We start from the raw sequence: 18,572 nt of genomic DNA, 5'->3' as shown, positions 1-18,572 counted from the left end.
AAAACCTAAAGTATAAGTTATTTATTCATTTAAATATTGGCAATCTTTGAAGTTGATTCCAAAAAGGATTATATTCTACTGCCCTCTACAATTGTCCCTTTCCCTCCACACTCCCCTATCCAAAAGGGTCAAGTGCTGGGTTTCCAAAATGCTTCGGAAAGTCTTCCACCTATACACTGTTGGTCTTGAACTTAAACTCTACTTTTGATCTACAACTTTAAAGTTTTTAAGGAAAAAAATTCTGATCTACAGTTTTTAAGAAAAACCTTAATTCCAAAGCTTCTGCTGGTTCTTTGCTCAACTAAAGATGGAGACTCAAATTCACCTTTGGAAGTATAAGATGAATTTCTTGTTTGGGGGCAGGGGAAGGGAGTCTTGAGTACAGAAGAACTGGGGTTCACCTGTGGGGTAAATCTATTTGAAGAGATGCTGTAGCAACTGGCATGGCTATTTAAAAAAAAAAATAAGCTACATGGAGGAGCAGATACACTCAAAGCAGTATAAAATGCTGCTCTAAACTATAACTGGGAAAGTGAAAGCATTCCCTTGTGATTCTCAGAAATTCTTGGGAAAGGCACGTACTTTCCATGACATTAAAGGGAAAAATGAACTCAAAAACTGGAAAAGTTGTGGTCACTTAAGTTTTGATTGTAAGATATAGTTTACCTCTGTTTCCAAAACACTTTCCTACTCCAAAACCACCCATTGTGGAAGTATTCTCTCTTTTATTAGACTCGCCAGCATCTGAAAAAGTTCAGATAAGAGTTAAAATTCTTTAACATAAAAAATTAAGCATGGCATCAAAACTAAGAATTAAAAAATCTTTGGGATAAGGAGACTTTCAAGGATAGGGAGAGAGTAGTGCAGAAACTTTTAAAGATATAATATGCCTCAATTTCTTTTTAAAAAACTCTTAAATTATGATATCAAAGTAAAAACAAATATACTACTGGTGAAAGACAGCTTTCTATTAGTTGTTCTTTTACTAGTGATCTTTAATCAGAAAATTCAACTCTGTGATATTCTGTATATTAAGTCTCACCCTGATAGTGCCAGTTACTTAAACTATCCCCCTGTGTGAAAGTCACTGTTATTGAAAACTTTATATTCTTGTCCTGTTTTTAGTTATTCAATTTATTATGTATTCATTTTCCTAGTACTTAAATCATTCTCGGTCTTTATACTTTTAATATTCAAATGAGGAAGAGACTACATAATAAAGGGAAAAAAAGCTATGCATACCACTCCTCCTCACTTCCCCTCCTCTCCCCAGTATCTCTGCATATTAGCCTTCTTAGCTTTATCTCTTAATACACAACTCTAAACACCCAACTTTTAATTCACACCAATTTCCCATACACCACATCGCGGACATCTAGTATTTTGTGCCTTTCTACATGTTGTTCCTTCAGCATGGCATCCCCTACTTTCCTATTCTTCCTATCAAAATGATTTTCATTCTTCAAAAGCCCAGGTCAAAGGCTATCTCTTCTATACAGTCTTCCTTTAGTCCTCCAGTCATAATCCATCCTTACTCCACATTCCTACAGCACACTATCTGTATCTCTTTTGAGTAACATTTCTTTTCATGCGTTTCTCTACCACTACATCAAGAATTTTTCAGAGTAGAGTTGCTATGGCAAAGAGCATGGTTATTTAAAACAAAAAAATTTAACAACAGACATCCAAAATGGCATAAACTGCCACTTTAAATGATCACTGGGAAAAACTAAAGCATTATCTTGTGATCCTCATAAATTGTCTTATCTTTGTAACATCCCATTAAAAGGGAGTTTAAGGATCTAAAAACTCCAAAGCCACATGCAAAATTGTGTATGAGCAACCATCAGTATTTTCATAGGATTGTAAAGATGTGCGTGGTTCAAGAAGTTAAAGCTATTAAGGCCATAGTTCACAGAACATGAAAACTAATCAATATTATATTTTAAGCAATTAAGAGTCAATTTCAAAAAACACATTACTAGCTATGCAAGTTCTGAGGAAAAATATCATAGAGACTGAAATTAAAATGTTAGATGAATCACAAAGAGAAATTATACTTATAAGTCTGTGAATTTCCAGGATTACATGTAGAATAAAGATAACTTTTTATGTACCAACATTCATCAAAGAGTTTTGATCAGAAGTTTAATGTGGATTTCAACCTAAAGCATATGGAATTAACAATTTGTAGTAGAATCTGTCTGATTTTCTCATTTTTTAAAAAAAGCTTTATTCAACAAGGTATAGAAGTCTGCATCAAAAAGTATCACATAACCTATCCTAAATTAGGATTTTAAAATATATTTAAATACTAAATATTCCCTTGAGTGTAATAAAGATATTTATTATTTCTAACGTTAGTAACAGCAAAAAAAAAAAAAAAAGCCCACCCCTGAACTTCTTAGCAGAATTACATGGTCCAAAATGTCAACGCCTCTTAATATGTAGATTTAAAAAACAAAATATATATGCATATTTAAAGAATAAATTATTTCCATTAGTAGCAGGAATATGTCAAAATAAAAAATTCACATTTGTGTTAACTGTATCTAAACAAGAAATTAAGTTTTCCAAATATCAAATGAAATACCACACACCAACCTTTAGTTTCCAATGAATAAAAATATCTAGAAATAGCAAAGTTTTCAAAGAATAGTATCTAATAAATTCAATAAGTGTTATGTATATTTAAAACTGCCAATTAGTCCTAGCTTATGGCATCCCATAAAAGAAACAGTCATAAGGATTTTTAAATTTGAGATTCTACTATTTTATTGCACTATAATAACACATAGTGCAGAATATTTTCAGCATTTTACTATCAAATCTAAAGATGTACTGTAGGGAGGTATTTTACTGTGTCATTGTCAGATCAAGTAGTAGTTATTGTTCTAAAAGTAACAATAAAAAATTTCAAGCTTGGAAAAATAACCTCTTAATACTAATGAGATAACAGAAATGCAAATATAAAACTTAAAAGGTCCTTTTCACCCTAATTTCTGAAGCTTTTACAAGCATTCTTCTTATGCCAATTGCTGGAAAGCAATAATCATAAACATATTACGAAGTAGCTCTGCGAAGAAACTAATTTTAACCAATTTATCTAACTAATCCATCTAATCAATTAAACAATTTCCTACTATCTCAAAAAAATAAAATAGCAGAAAAGAACAACGGAATTTGAAAAAATGATGAACTCATTACCCCAACAAAGTCTACTATACACTGAGCTATCAGATTTAATTTTGCACTAAACAGCCATAAAAGCCTCTATTCATTCCACTATTCAACTGTTAAGAAGATTAAGAAAAGACAAAGCTACTTACCTCTGTTTCCCAAACTCCTCCCAGAGGCAAATCCGCTTCTCATGAAATGATCTCTTCGAGAAGATCCATCATCTATTTCTAAAGCAAAGAATATTATGAAGCAAGTCAAAAATAACAAGAATTTGGGTGGTATGCAAACTTTATACCTTTTCGATGTGCCACTCACATCGCAAAGGAGGAATTTTATGTAACAATGAGAAAAATGAATAGTCTACTAGAAAAACGGGCTATAAATAAGTATAGGTAGTTCTCCAAAGAAAAATAAATGGTGACTAATCTCACTCATAATTAAAGAAACTAGAAATCAAGAGGAGATACCTTTTTCCAACCACATGATTGACTGGAAAACAGTTTTCAGTTTGCTAATATCGAAAAATAGTCAAGGACGTAGGGAAGCAGCACAAATCATAAACTATATCGAAGCTACACACTGGATCGATCTTGGTCCTAATTTTTTTTAAATATATTTTTTGAAAGTATACTAGTATGAATTTTTCCTCTAGATATACTCACATGGTAACACAGTTACATAAAGATGTTTTTATAAGCATTGTCTGTAATAGCTAGAAAAACTGATCAAAGAATAGGTTAACCATAGTCATCGAAAGACTACTGTGCACTTTCATAGAACTATATAGCATCCAACATTAAAAAATTGACGTTTTTCAATAGACAGAATGTGTATAAAAACTGATCACAAAGGAGGCCACAATGCAAATTTAGTAACGAATATCAAAAATCTATATCATATACACAAAATTCTCTAAACATAATGTAATCAAATGAAAAGTCATTAAATACAAAAAAAACTTGTTTAAAATCCTCTTATATTTGGATATATTAAAAACACTATATAGCTCACAACTCAAAGAAAAATATGACAATGGAACTTTATTTAAAATTGTAAGATAAAAATGTTACTTGTCAGTATCTAAATTTTTAAACTAGAAAATAAGAACTCAAAATTAATGAGCTAAATGGCCATCTCAATTAGTAAGAATTTTAGGAAAATAAAGAATAAAATCACCCAAATGAAGGAAAAAGAGTAGTAATTAATAGAAAACAAATGATAGAGGGGCTCAACAAAGCTAAAACCAAGTTCTTTAAAGAACACAATAAAAACTTGCCTGAGTAATAAATCACTAGAAGACAGTGCTTTTGTTCAAGGCTTATTTTACTTAATAATGGCCCAAAGCACAAGAGTAGTGATGCTGGCAATTTGGATATGACAAAGAGAAGCCATAAAGTGCTTCCTTTAAATGGAAAAGTGAAGGGGAAAGATTTTAAAAATCCCCAATACTTCCCTCTCACAAACAGTCTAGTAAGAATTCAAATCATTCAAAAATGGGTAATAAAGAAATCAGCAAAGGCATCATAGAATCTGTACAATACAATGAGGAAAGATAAGGAGGGAAGGACTGATAAAATAGGAAAACAAAATAGAAGGCATAGTTTAAAAAACTTATATTCTCCAGACCAGATGATTTCTCTCTAGGGAAACTGCTCTCCCCAACAAAATAGCCTGGTCCCCACCCAATCACTTGATAGTAGAGCCCATCTGTCAAGCTGTGTCCATGCACACAGAGTTTTCAATCAGTATTTTATGTTCCACTCTTAAATAACAAAAGGGCAGGCAAGAATCTCCAGACTTTTGAAGAAAGACGCCTATATAAAAGACACAGATTAAAACAGAGGGAAAAATGTCTAAGAAACAATAAAGGGAACAGAAATAACTTTCAAATTAAGTTATATTAATCCTCAGAAAAAAATTAAGAAAATTTCTTACAAGAACATGAATTTCAGATTTAACAGATCCACCAATTGTCTTGTACAATAAAAAGACCCACACATCAAGGAACATAAATAATTATAAAATTTTCAGAATACAGAAGACAAAACAAAATCTTAAAAATTTTAGAAGTTATAAGAAAAATAGTCATATAAAGGACCGGGACTCATTAATTACCCAACTTCTCAACAGCATCACTAGAATTTCATGTACAATGAAGAAATATGAAGTTTGGGAGGAAAATTGTTTCCAACCTAAAATTCTACTCTTAAACTATTAATCACGCATGAAGGTAAAGACATTTGCAATATCTCAAATTTATTTCCCATGCTTCCTTTCTCAAGCAGCTTCAGGAAAATAGGCTCCACCAAAGTGGCAAGGGGAATGTGACACAATCACATTCTATCTTGGGACGAGAGCCTAAAGGGCAGCAAATCTATACTGAAGCAGATGAATAGAAGAATCAAAGAGGAGGATTTTAAAAAATGAAAGTGATAGATCACTCTGTGCTAGAAACTAACCGAATGAATGAACCCTCTGGCAGAGGGAGTGAATGAGCAATTGAAACACAGAAGAGCAAGTACACAAAACAAGGTAATAACTCTAGTAAAAACAAAACAAAGGTGAATAATAAAGGAAATATAGCCATAACAGATTGCATGGCTCAAATGTGAATGATATGCACAGCCACGATGATGCAAAAACTGAATATGAACTTTTAAGCAAAAAAATGTGATAACTATTAGGTGAGTGGTAAGGGAAGAAGTGCGAGTGGGGTGTGCAGGGAGAAGAGGAGCTAAATACTCATGTTCCATAATAAGAAGTCAAATGAGGAATGAGAACAGGGACTAAACGTTTTCAATTATAAGCTGTGAAGTTACTATTTGACATTTTAAAACCAGATAATGCGATTTTTTTTAACTGTAAAGAATTAGATTATACCAGTCAACTTAGAAGGGTTTCCATGATTAAGTAAAAGCAAGATTCCATTTTTGTGAAACAGACAATGAAAAGAAACATGGCTAAATAAAATTTTAAGATCATGAAAAGGTATGAAAGATAAGGGTATGCTATGAGAGGTAAGCAAAGGAAAAGCAAGACTGGTATTTATGATAAAAAAGAACATTTATATAACATGTCAGTGGGATACAATTTTATATGTGGGAATACATGCAAAGATCTAAAAAGTCAGACTGTCAATGCTGGCGAAATCTGAGAGCCAAGATTTCAGATCATTTTATTTCTTTTTACCTCTGCATTTAAGTTTTTTCTTTTTGTTTTTGTGGGGGGTTTTGCAATAAGGATATTTAGATAATCATTTACTATACATCTATTGGCCTGGTATGTATTTCTGTAAAAAGAACACTTACTTTCATGAAAAAAAATTTTAATTAAAAAGAACTACAAAAGTACTAGTTATCCAGAAGAAAGTAAGCAAGCAATCTATATTTCTCATTAACTGATTTCATTTCATTAGCCTGAACATTCAGAGATATAATGCTAAGAAAAGTCCTTTTAGTTGCTATTTCTTTCAATCTAGTTTCTTGAAGATTTCACCACAAAACAATGTTATGCTTTAATATACATCAGACCTAAACTTTCATCTCTTTACAAAAACTGGCTTCTGACACCTCAAAGAATGAGGTTTCTTCCAATTACACAATGATTCATGCAAATAGGTGAGTTAAAAATATAGATTATCTTTATTCATTTGTATTTTTTAAATATTTCAGGTACACATACATGCACGTAGTTCACAGAGTGAAAGCAAAGTTAGCCTTTTGCTGGGGTTTCAGCAGGCAGCAATTTCATGAACTTTTACGAATCTGACTATTCTATAGTAAACTACTGCATCTAAATGTTTATGAAAGATAAATGTATCTTGACAATAACAAAAGCATCTCTTCTAAATTTAACTTCTTTTTATCAGGAGAATTACTCTAAACTTAAGGTGAACATGGAAATTAAATTTGCTTTAATCTGATGAACTCTGACTCTCAAACTCCACATTTTAGGTACTTCTCCACAGGTTTTTTCACTTTAGGACAGGCTTCAGTGAGCCAGTAACTCCCTTGACTACAAAATATTTCATCTCATCCACTAAATTTTGATGACAGAAATGATATAACTACTTGGTGCCATCACTTTCCACCAGACCCTCTCCCATGCACTACAGTAAAACTTAAAAGTAGTAGTCACTCAATTCATAGACACTCATAGTATTTTCATAGTAACCCAAATTCATAGACAGTAGAATGGTGGTTTTCAGGAGCTGGGGAGAAGAAGGAATGGGGAATTATTGTTTAATGGATATGAAGTTTCAGTATGGGAAGATGAAACAGTTCTAGAGGTAGATGATGATGCTAGTAGTACAGCAATGTGAATGTATGAATTTTCGATCCATGGTTGGGAATCTGAAGATGTAGAGGGCCAATTGCATGCATTGTTCTATGCCATTTTATATAAGGGACTTGATCAACCAAAGACTTTTGACCATGCAGGAGATCAGTGCCCATAACTCCCGCCTTGTTCAAGGGTCAATTATACTTAATGCCAGTAAACTATACACTTAAACAGTTAAAATGGAAAATTTTATGTTATGTGTTTTACCACTATAAAAAAATTTTTAAGACAGTAGAAATAGTATTTTAGCTTGCTTTGGATGTCAACGAAATGAAAGACAATAGCCATGAGTTTAATTTCCCAGCCCAAGTCCTATCATTTCTACCCATGTTTCTATCTACGACTTTATAAAATATTTAGGCAATCAGCTAGAAACAATTGGAGGGAAAACAGCAGATCCCTTAGATTGACTGTTTAGTTTATTCTCCTAGGACCTTTCCTATACTAATTTTTGGATATCAAAGAAACTCATGGTATCGTGATAGAATGGCAGGTTTCGTTTAAACAGCTATTATCCTGACAGGTCATCATCATTACAATCTGCTTCAACTTTATAGTCAATCACCTACTCCCTGACAATTCCCTAGCAGCCTGAAAGCCAAAAATGCAACATCCAGGTTGGGTAAAGGTTTTATGACAAACCCACTAAGTCAAATAATACAGTCTATAGCACTATACTCTCTCCTCTCTCCCTTCCTCTAACTAGAAGTGGCCTCCATCCCAAAATATCCAAATAAGAATGAATTCTCAGTAGGAAATTTTTTTTTTTTTAGGCGAGGCTAACTTGGTTGACCTCACAGATTGCAAGGACCTTGTCAGCTTACAATCCTTTATTGTTTATTTTTTACGCCTACAGCACCTGGTCTTCCTAGGTGGTCTCCCATCCAAGTACTAACCAGGCTCAACCATGCTTAGCTTCCAAGATCAGACGGGATCGGGCTTGTTCAGGGTAGCATGGCCATAGACTCAGTAGGAAATTTTAAAAACACCTCTATAAGATGCCTACTAGTCTGCTTCTTATTCACTAGATGAAGCCCTTAACCAAAAAGGGTTCCTTAACACATACCTGATGAAGCTGGAGTCCTGTTAAAAGTGTCTCCATTTGCTCCAGAAGAATACCTATCCTGTAAGAAGGAAGAAAAGATGAGTTTTCCACTTTGAATAATAAGTATGTATAATCTATTTCACAAATACTAGAAACTTAACAACTAGGCTTTGTCCAAAACAAAACTGATAAACTGTAAGATTTCCTGGGTCACTGAATGTTCCTTTATAAATTATTCCAAAATCTTCACTTTAACACTGTATGTATAGCATATTAATACATCACTTAAAACAGTGGTCAGAAAACTACAGCTATGAGCCAAATCCATCAGACACACTTTGTTTTCGTAAACAAAGTTTTATGGGAACGCAACCACCCTCATTCTTCTAGGTATGTCTATGGCTACTTTCACACTATAATAGCAAAGCTGCAACAGAGACCATAAGACCTGCAAAATCTAATATATTTACCATCATGCCTTTTTATGGAAAGAGTTTGCTGACACCTGACTTGAAAGTCTAGCCACTCATATATCTGAAAAGTATAATCAAATACTATTATTATATAAATACAATCTAACCAAAGTAATACATGAATAAATCAATGCCTGCCAATACATAATATAGTTTACAGAGTTCAGTATTTTACAGTATATTCATCAATACTATATAGAGCATAGACAGAGAGTAGGGGATAACAGTTTCTACAGTAAATTACTAAAGAAATTTATTTTTAAAACTTCAATTCTGTTTATGTAAAGAGAAATAAATTAATGTTTTTAAAAGGAATTCACTCTAACTTAAAGAATACCTCACTTATGCACTAAAAAAAATGTACCTGTATACGTATCTTGCAAGTGCACTACGTATACAAATAAAGTGGTACATATCAGCTATAGGATCAGGATATTCATGGTTAATTTCAATCAAACTTGTCATAGCGATAGTTGAAGACTGTTTCTGATACTCCTTTAGTCTCAAAAAAAAAAAAAACATTCACTGTTGATGCATATGCATTATATTTGCAGTGGTATAATGACTATTGCACTCAGAAAATTCAACTTTTGTTATATAATCAATAGCTAAATGGCAAGTTAATTTTGGAATCTTCTAACATTTCTCAGGGTATCTCAGAGTTCAGGACAACTTGAACGACTTTTTTCTCACTTCCAGTTCCCATGGTGTCCTTATCTTCAACCTATTCCTTTACTTCCTCTCATAGAAGCTTCCTCTACTTACAACAAAACTTTCAGAATAGAACACTGAAATCTTGCACATGAAAATTGCAATTCAGTAATTTAAAAATAAAAGGTGACCTAAAAGTTATAGATACCTTAATTACTAACTACATTAGAACAGCCACAACATTCGTTCAAATAAGTTCTTTTAAACAAACCCAAAGGTAGAAGGAATGCACCAAAGTAGGTATCTTCAGGTAATACTTATTTTCTAAAATTTCTTTCACAAAAGACACTAAGTGACTTTAAAAACTACTTTTACAAAGCTTGAGAGTCTTCCAATTATCCTTCTGAGTTATTAACAGAGGAAAGACAATAGCATCCTTGAAATGCCTTGGGCTTTTCAAGGCATTAAAAGTTCCAATTTATGATTACCATAGACATTAAAACAAATCTTAGTGATTCAGTTTTCCGTATTTAAAAATTCAGATTCCCTTCCAGCTATTGTACTTCTCTGACCCTCTTAAAACAAAATGTCTTGTCTATAGTCACTGCCCACACTTTCTCATATCCTATTTTTTTCTTCAAGCCACTCCAGTCTAGCCTCCATCCTTACGTCTGCACTGAAAATGCTTTTTATAAAGTAATCATGTAATAAAATTACTACTTTTATGTTTCATCCTGCCAGAGCCCTAACAGCATTTAAAATGACATACTATTTCCATCTTTTTTACAACATTCTGCTCTTGGCTTAAGGAACACACACTCCCCTGGTTTACTTCTTGCCATATTAGCCATACCCACACCTCAATCTCCTTTGCCAGCTCCTCTTCTACTGGACCTCTAAAGCTGGACTGCCCCAGAGTTCATGGCAGAGCCCTCTAAATTTCACTCTATTGAACTTTACCAACCTCATATCTTTAAATCTCATTAATATACAGATAATTTCCAAATTAATATCTTATAATCCTGATTCCTCTCATAAGCAATAAATTCATATAATCTACTGATTGTTATCCTTACTAATAGGTTTTCAGTCATCTCAAATTGAACACAACAAATCCGGAATTCTTGGATTATTTTTCTCTCCCAAATTTGTTCATCTTCCATAGATTCCCCATATCAGTAAAAGACACCATCATTCATCTAGTTGCTTACATTTAAAAATCTAGCCATCTCCCTTGATTCCTCTTTCACTCCCCATAACTAGTCTATCCAGTCTAATCAACCCTGTGTCCACGACTGCCTCTGGGGTGTGTCTGCCCCTGCCTGTCTGCCCCTGTCCCACCCCTGTCTGTCTCTGTCTGTCTCCTTCCTTCCCTCCCTCCCTCTCATTTTCCCTTTCCTTCTCTAACTTCATTTTCTACCACTCTTGCCTTATCTCACTGTGCTTTAACCATACTAGCTATTAGTAGGTTGAATAATGGCCACCCAAAGATATCAATTCCTAATCCCTGAAACTTGTGAATGTTATTTGGAAAAAGAGTTCTTGCAGATATAATTAAAAATTTGGAAATGAGATTACTATGGATTACCTGGGTGAGCCCTAAATGTTATCACAAATGTTCTTATAAGAGAAAGGCAAAGGGAGTTAACACAGACACACAGGAGGCCATTTGAAGACAGTGCAGAGAGAGATGGAGCCACAAAAGCCAAGAAATGACTATTGCCACCAGAAGCTAGAAGAAACACGGATTCCCTCCGAGAGCCTACAGAAGGACAGCTCTGCTGACATCTTGATTTCTTCTGGCCTCCAGAACTGTGTGAGAATAAATTTCGCTGCTTTAAGCCACTCAGCAACTTGTTAAAGCAACCACAGGAAACTAAGATACTGTACTTCCTAATGTCCTGATAACCCAAGTTTGTTCCCTCCACAGGACCCTTGCACGTGATGTTCTGTTGGGACTCTTTCATGTCTCAGGCTCACTGGTCATTGTCCAGGGCAGCTTCTCCTCTCCATCTAATCTACCCCCACATACCCCAGTCACACACACACATTTTCCTCCATTTTTTTCATAACACTTTTATTTATAATTATTTGGTTCTCAAATGTGCTTATTTCTGTCTTCCCCTGTAAAACATAATGTCCATGACAGCAAGCACTTCATCATGTTCACCGCTATCTCTAGTATCCAGTAGGGCTCAATAAAAATTTATTAGATAAACCATAGGTCTCGTCATCAGTTTACTTTTAGAACACTTAGCTGCAAACCGCTTACAACCTTTTAAGCCATCCAATAAACCAATTTAGAAATTCCAAAATGTTTACACATAAGGGCAAATGCAGCTACAAATATTTCTCCTATGCAGCTGCAAATAATCTGTATTATCATGAACACATTTCTTTTCACCTTGTATGTACTCATTATTTGCAATTCTGGAATATCACACTTATTAAAATTCTTTTATCTTTTCCAAGCAAATGAATACTTCCATTAAGAGGGTAAGTTGTTTTTCTTTCTAAATGTGGACCTCAAATCCTTTTCAGGTCTGCTACTCAAATAGACTTACAGCTGGACAACTTATGAACCTTGAAGATGCCTCTTCCCTTTCCAGATTAGGGTACAATGCAGACAGTTCCACATTTTCCTTCCTCAGCCCCTAAGTCCTTTGCAAATATTTCTCTTTCATTTTTATGTCCAGAATCCCCTGAAACACACCAGAGTATTACATCAACTCGTATCGAATAATTAGACCTCATCTGCTATTCTAGGTTCCATGTCAAATAGAGCTGAGTAATGTCATTCAAAGAAACTGACCAGACAGGTTACATCAGATAGTGTGCCACATAAATTTAAATTAGAACAAAATACATCTCTCCTCCTTTAGTCTCACACAGAAATTAAAGTCCCAAAATACAGACAATACCATCCTCCATATATCAATCCTAATCATATCAGCCCCATTCACAACCCCAACTGAAGTCTGGTCCCTTCCTCAGTCTCTTCAGCAACTGCTGTGTGGAGTTATCTTCTAGAAGCCTCTCCTTCAGCACTATCAGAGCTGGAGAACTCAAACTCTGAGTCTCATGTGTCACTTATAGACCCAAAGTTCCAGGGAGCTATCAGGTCACACAAGAAAGAGCAAAGCACCTCAAAATTTAGAAATAACAACCAGAACCCAGGAACAAATGTGATTGCTGCAAGAGTTTATAATCTATGTCCTAATTTCTGTATGTAAGAGCATTTTCCAAATAAATGTCCCCAAACGAAAACATTTAACAATCAAAACTCACACTGAGGTCATCGACCACAGACTATAGCAAAAACCTAGTGTAACTGAGGACAGCATAGACAGAGAAAAAAAGAAAGAAAAAAGACTCTGGTTTTAGTTTCTCCCAGGTATTAGCCAAGCTCCATTAATTGACTAGAATACATTGTCTAGTCAATAAGATTCACTTTTCTCTATCCTCCAGACTAGCTCAACCAAAATCTCTGCCATGTTTGCAATCTCCTTAGTCTTCTAGGCCTTCTCACACCTTTCTGTCACTCTGCCCTTGACTCCATCATTTAGGTTTTGAAGATGAGTCAGAGTGCTTTCCTCCAAAGGCCACCACCTGAGTTTTTATTGGGATGAGTGTGTTGTCCATCTCCACAACTTGCTCCTATTAAGCATATACAATCTTCCATGTTCTAAATTAAGAGACACAAAATCCTCCCACATCTCGTTGATAACTAGCAGCAGAAATTGCTAGATTCTTCCTCAGGCTACAGGCTTCAAGGCTCCTTAGCTCTGCCAACTCAATGATGTCCAAGGGACCCATTTTTTTCTGCTACTTCAGAACCCCAGTATGGGATGTGAACAGAGACAAAGCGAACTTATTTTCTTACCTAAATAATTATTACAAATTTTGCTGCTTCTGTTTAATAATATATCTATGGATGAACTAATTATCTCAAGGTGTTTCCACTTTAATCAGAGAGTATTTGCCTCTGCCACACACACACACAAAAGCATACAAATCAGAAGTGATCATTGTGTAGACTTACTCTCGTGGTCAACTAACAAGAAGCATTCCAGCTAGTAAGTAAACCCAATAGCCTGTTACAATCACCATACTCATTCATTCCAACACTCATCCTAACAAGCTTGCCTGCAATGTACAAATGTCCAAGCATTGAGATTTCTGGACCATACTAAATTTCACACACCCTATACAATAAATGCACAGTATGCTACAGTGTAGTATAATATTTGAAGAGCACTTAATGAAGGCAAAATCTCAGACTGAGACTAAAAATTACAAAGGTGACTATTAAAGTCTAATGGAAAAAAGTCTGTATCTGTAAATTAAACTTTACATTAAAACAAATCTATTGAGAACTAGGGGTGGGGGGGATAGGGAAAAAACCATAAAATATCCTTTGACCAAGTAATTCCATTTTTGAAAATAAATACTTCCAAATTAAGAGAAAATAAAAATAAACTGTAGATACTCATGACAATATTACAGTGAAAAGTTAACATCATCTTAAATTCACACTAACAGAAAATCAATTACATTATAGTAGATCCTTTCCATAAAATGTTATGTAACCACAAGAAATTATTTTTAGGAAATTAGTAAAATGCAATGGTTAGTGAAGAGTGAAAAGCCAGAATCAAATTTACAGTTGTAATTGCACTATCATTACAATCTATAAGAACATGTTTGGGGGAAAAAAAGAAGAAAATTTACTAAAAATTCAACAGGAGTGCTTGTTTTAGTGAGCAAGGCTGTAAGGTGATTTTTTTCTTTTCTCAATGTTGTTATATTTTTAAGATGAGAAGACTATAAAAAGATAACACACAAAAGATGTTATTTCTAAATTAAAGGCCCAAAACAAGAAACATGATAAATTCAGATTAATATCTAGAGTATTTTATATAAATTTTACATATGGATCAAGTCTAATGAAAACAAAGGATTGCATATTTTATATTTTTGTGTGAAATAAGAACTCCCACTAAGACATGACTTGAAATCAGAAAAGTGTCAGAATTGACTAAACTCAGAAATACTGGAAATTCTAAAAGAAAAAAAAATCTACTTTTGGAAAAATTTTCAAGTAGATATAACATTTTTGCCAAAACAATCTTTTAAAATATATCATCTTCTAAAATAACATCTGTTAAGCTTAATTTATTTAAGTCAATTTTCAAGTCAGAACTGGAACCCAAAAAACTACTCCAGGATCCCTTTGTCTGAATTACAGTGTAACTCCTTAAATGCCATTAAGGAAAAAGATCTGATGATTTGTACATTTGAAGATCAAACTGATGAAACCACCTGAATCAGCCTAACATATTTATCTTGAGATCCCTCCTTGTATAAAACCAATTTTCTGAATTCAAAATGCCACCTAGAATCAAATTATATTTTTCAATTTTCTATACAAGTATCTCTCGGAAACATTCAACTACATCTGTACAAGCTTGCTTTCAACCACGATAAGTCCTAAATCAATGAGATTTAAATTAAGTTATTAATATTATTACATATATTTTAGATTTTAATTAGCAAATTGTCTCAGATTATTTTATTCTATTGAGGCTTAGCGTGTTTCTTCATTCTCCGTAACAACAATCACATGGAGATAAGCGCGGCATCCTTAAACAGACTATGTAATTTAACACTTTCCCACCACAGTGATTTTCAACTTTGATAAAATCTGTAGCATTTAATAACTGCAAACTTTAAATTTTACTACCTTCTCAAATACAGGAACGTAGGAAGACACATGAGGTTTAATTATTTCTGCTTCCCAATCTTCATCTCCCATGGTGGGTTCCCGTCTATTTTTATAAAAATACAAACACACATATTGGGCCTCAATCAGATCAGAATTGTATCTTTAAAAGCATAAACTATCACCATTTTACATACATTTCCTGAAACTACTCAACTAGGTGATTTTCCCACAAAAGTTTTTGTAAAAATGGGGAATTAAGTTTTGTTTTTTATGCAGAGGTGGCATTTACATTGACCTTTTTATCTTTAAACATTAGTTGGATCACTAGCAATCACCATGTCCCCACCGATGCTTAGGCTTTTCCCTAAAAATCTGTTCATAGAATTTATCTTTTTCGAAGGGTTCCCAAATGACTTACTGGATATTTAGGGGAGGAGAAATTTTCAGATACTACTCAAGGTTTCTGCCTCCAAAGGTACGTAAAGAAGTTTGGGTTTTCTGATAGTTTCTTGGGGAGAGGATTAGGGACCCAGGCCTTGAAGTTTGGCGGTGAAGGAGAGCAGGGTTAGGCAGACCAAATCCCTCCAACAAAAATCAACTAGTTTCGCCAAGGAGCATTTGTACACAAATAGTACTACAGTCTTTCTTGTACGGAAAAAAAGCTGCGCAGGGGCTAGGCCAAATGGCTCCCTCGCCTCCTCTGCAGGCCCTGAGCCCAGACTTCGGGCGCCCACGGGGCTTTAGGACCTTCAGGCAGGAAGCGGAAAGGCCCCCAAAGACGGCTTCAATCCCCCGCCCTCCCCATCGGTTCTTCGCTTGGCCCCAAGTCCGGCTACTGGGGCGCCCAGAGAGTCAGGTCGAGACTTATGCCCCGAGGAAGGCTGCCGGCCGACTCACCTCCCTGCTGCCTGCTCTCCCGGGTCCTCGCTGGAGCCGACGCTGCTTAAACGGCTGCACGTGCAGGACGCCGCTCCAACAACAAATGGCACTAGGCGACGAGAGGCATCAGCCAATCAGCGCTCAGAAGGCCAGCGTCGTCCCACCTCCATCTCCAGCCGCGCGTACCCTACTTGCTCCCAGTCGAAGCCGCCGTGGGACCCACAGGTCTTTTCGCAGAGTGGCCCGTTGGGCCTGTGAGTACAAGGCTGGCCGTGGGCCCCTTGTCTATCTAGAATCGTGGGTGGGATCTTCAATCTGGAGAGGCTCTAGATTTTCCCTATGCAAACGATGCAAGCCAGCGATGACCGCCTCTATTTTTCTAACACCAAATATCAAAGGGAAGAGGGGTAATGCTTTCCACCTTACACCTGTAGCTTTCTCTGCCCTTTTTCCTACTGCGGCCCCTGCAGTTTCCCCTTCTGGTTGTTTCTGAGGCGCTTGCTTCACATCCGGGGATTCCTGGTGCTTGAATGAATGTGCGGCTGAGGCCGGCGGAGGTGGTGCGTTTTCTTTTCTTCCTAGTGAGGGCAAGGATGAGACTCTGCCGGCTGCTACCCCAGGGAGTTGGGAAAAAAAGTTAGACTGTTGTATAGAGTTCAGGGTCCAACTCTGGAAAGGAGACGCCGTCTGACCCGCAAGGAAATTGTGCTAGCGTAACTCGTTCATCAAGGCTTGGATCTGTGATCCACCAGCACCAGGAGTATTGGTCAAATCTAAGAATGACCGAGGGTCATTTTCGTATTCCGGCTCTCATCAATCAGATATTTTTATTCTGCTCCACAAAAAAGTAGATGAAATCCTATAGTATATTCCCATCTCTCCAAAAAGTATAACAATGGACTGCTTACAAAGTGTAGTTTTTAGTTTTGGTTTTATTTCCATTATTTTTAATTCTCAAAATCTTGGAAGAAATTCCTGAATATTTCACTTAGAAATATAAATCCCGACATAGTCCGACATTCAGGCATAGAGGATGAGGCACTTTGCAGGTTAGCTTACTTTGTACATTTCAGCCCGAGAACCACCATGATTGATTCTGTCTCTTCCGCCAAGAATATGTCAGGATTTATCCAGTTATCACTAAATTTTCTAAGACTATTTTCAAGGTGAACTGTTTTTTAAAGATTATATTTAACAAAGGTCAAACCAGAATATGTTTTAACATAACTGTCATTTTTAATAATTTCTGGTTTTTTTAAACCAAATTTTCACATCATCCTTGAGGTAACCAATATCTCAAATCACTGTACATGTGTGGGGGAGAGCCATTAATATTCCTGGTGCCCTTAATTTGTATGCAGGATCCTCTGAGGTATTTTAAGTCACTTTGAATTGAATGTTATCCTCTCAAAATGTTTAATGTAATAAAATATTAAGTGAAGAGAGCAACATATGAAATTGTGTGGATAGAATGATAACCAACTAGGTTTTTTTTAAGTATGGAAAATTTGGGGATATTTTCTAAAATGAATAACTTTTTTAAACACTTAGCAAACATTCTTTGCTATTCACTCTTGGGTAGAACAGATTTTCGTTGCTTTCGGGAATTACAATGAAATGGTTCTTGATGAAACAATCACTAATTTTTGAGAGCTAGCTCTGGTGAAGAAAAAAATGAATTCTGATGAGAACTGAAGTTCAGTACTGACCAAAGGAAAAGTGAGCAATGGAGGAAAATAATATAATTCAAAAACTGAAAAAAGACAAAAATTGCAGGTTGCGGCCATGTATATCAATATTAAATGGAGGGAGAGGGGTTTATAATGTCTCTAAGATACCACAGTGCTAGTCACCAGAGAGGGGTTTTCAGTACACTCAGCAGGTTTCAGAGAGACAAAAATCTTATTTTTTCAGTAATGGCTAAGGCAATATTTACCAAAGTGTTGTACACATACCACTGATTTTAGGCAATTCATGGACGACTTTCATTTTGATAGTTATTTTAGTATTTATATTTATTTTAATGTCTATTAGAAAACTATATCTCATCAAACCTGTGATTTAAGAAATGTAATTGCTTAGAATGAGTCTAAAGTATATATTTAAGTTTTTAAAAGTTTACTCGATTAAATAAAAACTAAGTACAATGAGTATGCAGGAGTCTACGGCCATGCTACCCTGAACAAGCCCGATCCTGTCTGATCTCGGAAGCTAAGTAGGATCGGGCCTTGTTAGTACTTGGATGGGAGACCACCTAGAAAACCAGGTGCTATAGACA

The 18,572-nt window shown here is 35.2% G+C and overlaps 1 protein-coding gene and 2 pseudogenes across 1 annotated transcript in view; 1 reads left to right on the top strand and 2 right to left on the bottom strand.

The window, feature by feature from the left end:
• The window catches only part of DDX4 (DEAD-box helicase 4), a 48,852-nt gene extending 33,347 nt beyond the window's left edge, over positions 1 to 15,505 (bottom strand). The window contains exons 1-4 of the mRNA XM_006912487.1: positions 15,434 to 15,505; positions 8,588 to 8,645; positions 3,330 to 3,407; positions 667 to 744 (exon numbers count right to left, since the gene is read on the bottom strand). Of these exons, the coding sequence (XP_006912549.1) occupies positions 667 to 744; positions 3,330 to 3,407; positions 8,588 to 8,645; positions 15,434 to 15,505 (286 nt within the window). The remainder of the gene's footprint in view (positions 1 to 666; positions 745 to 3,329; positions 3,408 to 8,587; positions 8,646 to 15,433) is intronic.
• LOC112480218 lies at positions 8,369 to 8,487 on the bottom strand (annotated as a pseudogene).
• Positions 15,506 to 18,454: 2,949 nt separating the features above from the next.
• LOC112480244 lies at positions 18,455 to 18,572 on the top strand (annotated as a pseudogene).

This window comes from Pteropus alecto, unplaced genomic scaffold (genome assembly GCF_000325575.1).
Source record: "Pteropus alecto unplaced genomic scaffold, ASM32557v1 scaffold73, whole genome shotgun sequence".
NCBI classification, from domain to species: domain Eukaryota; kingdom Metazoa; phylum Chordata; class Mammalia; order Chiroptera; family Pteropodidae; genus Pteropus; species Pteropus alecto.
The sequence above is the reverse complement of the archived record's forward strand: the minus strand, read 5'-3'. Positions and strand labels throughout refer to the sequence as shown.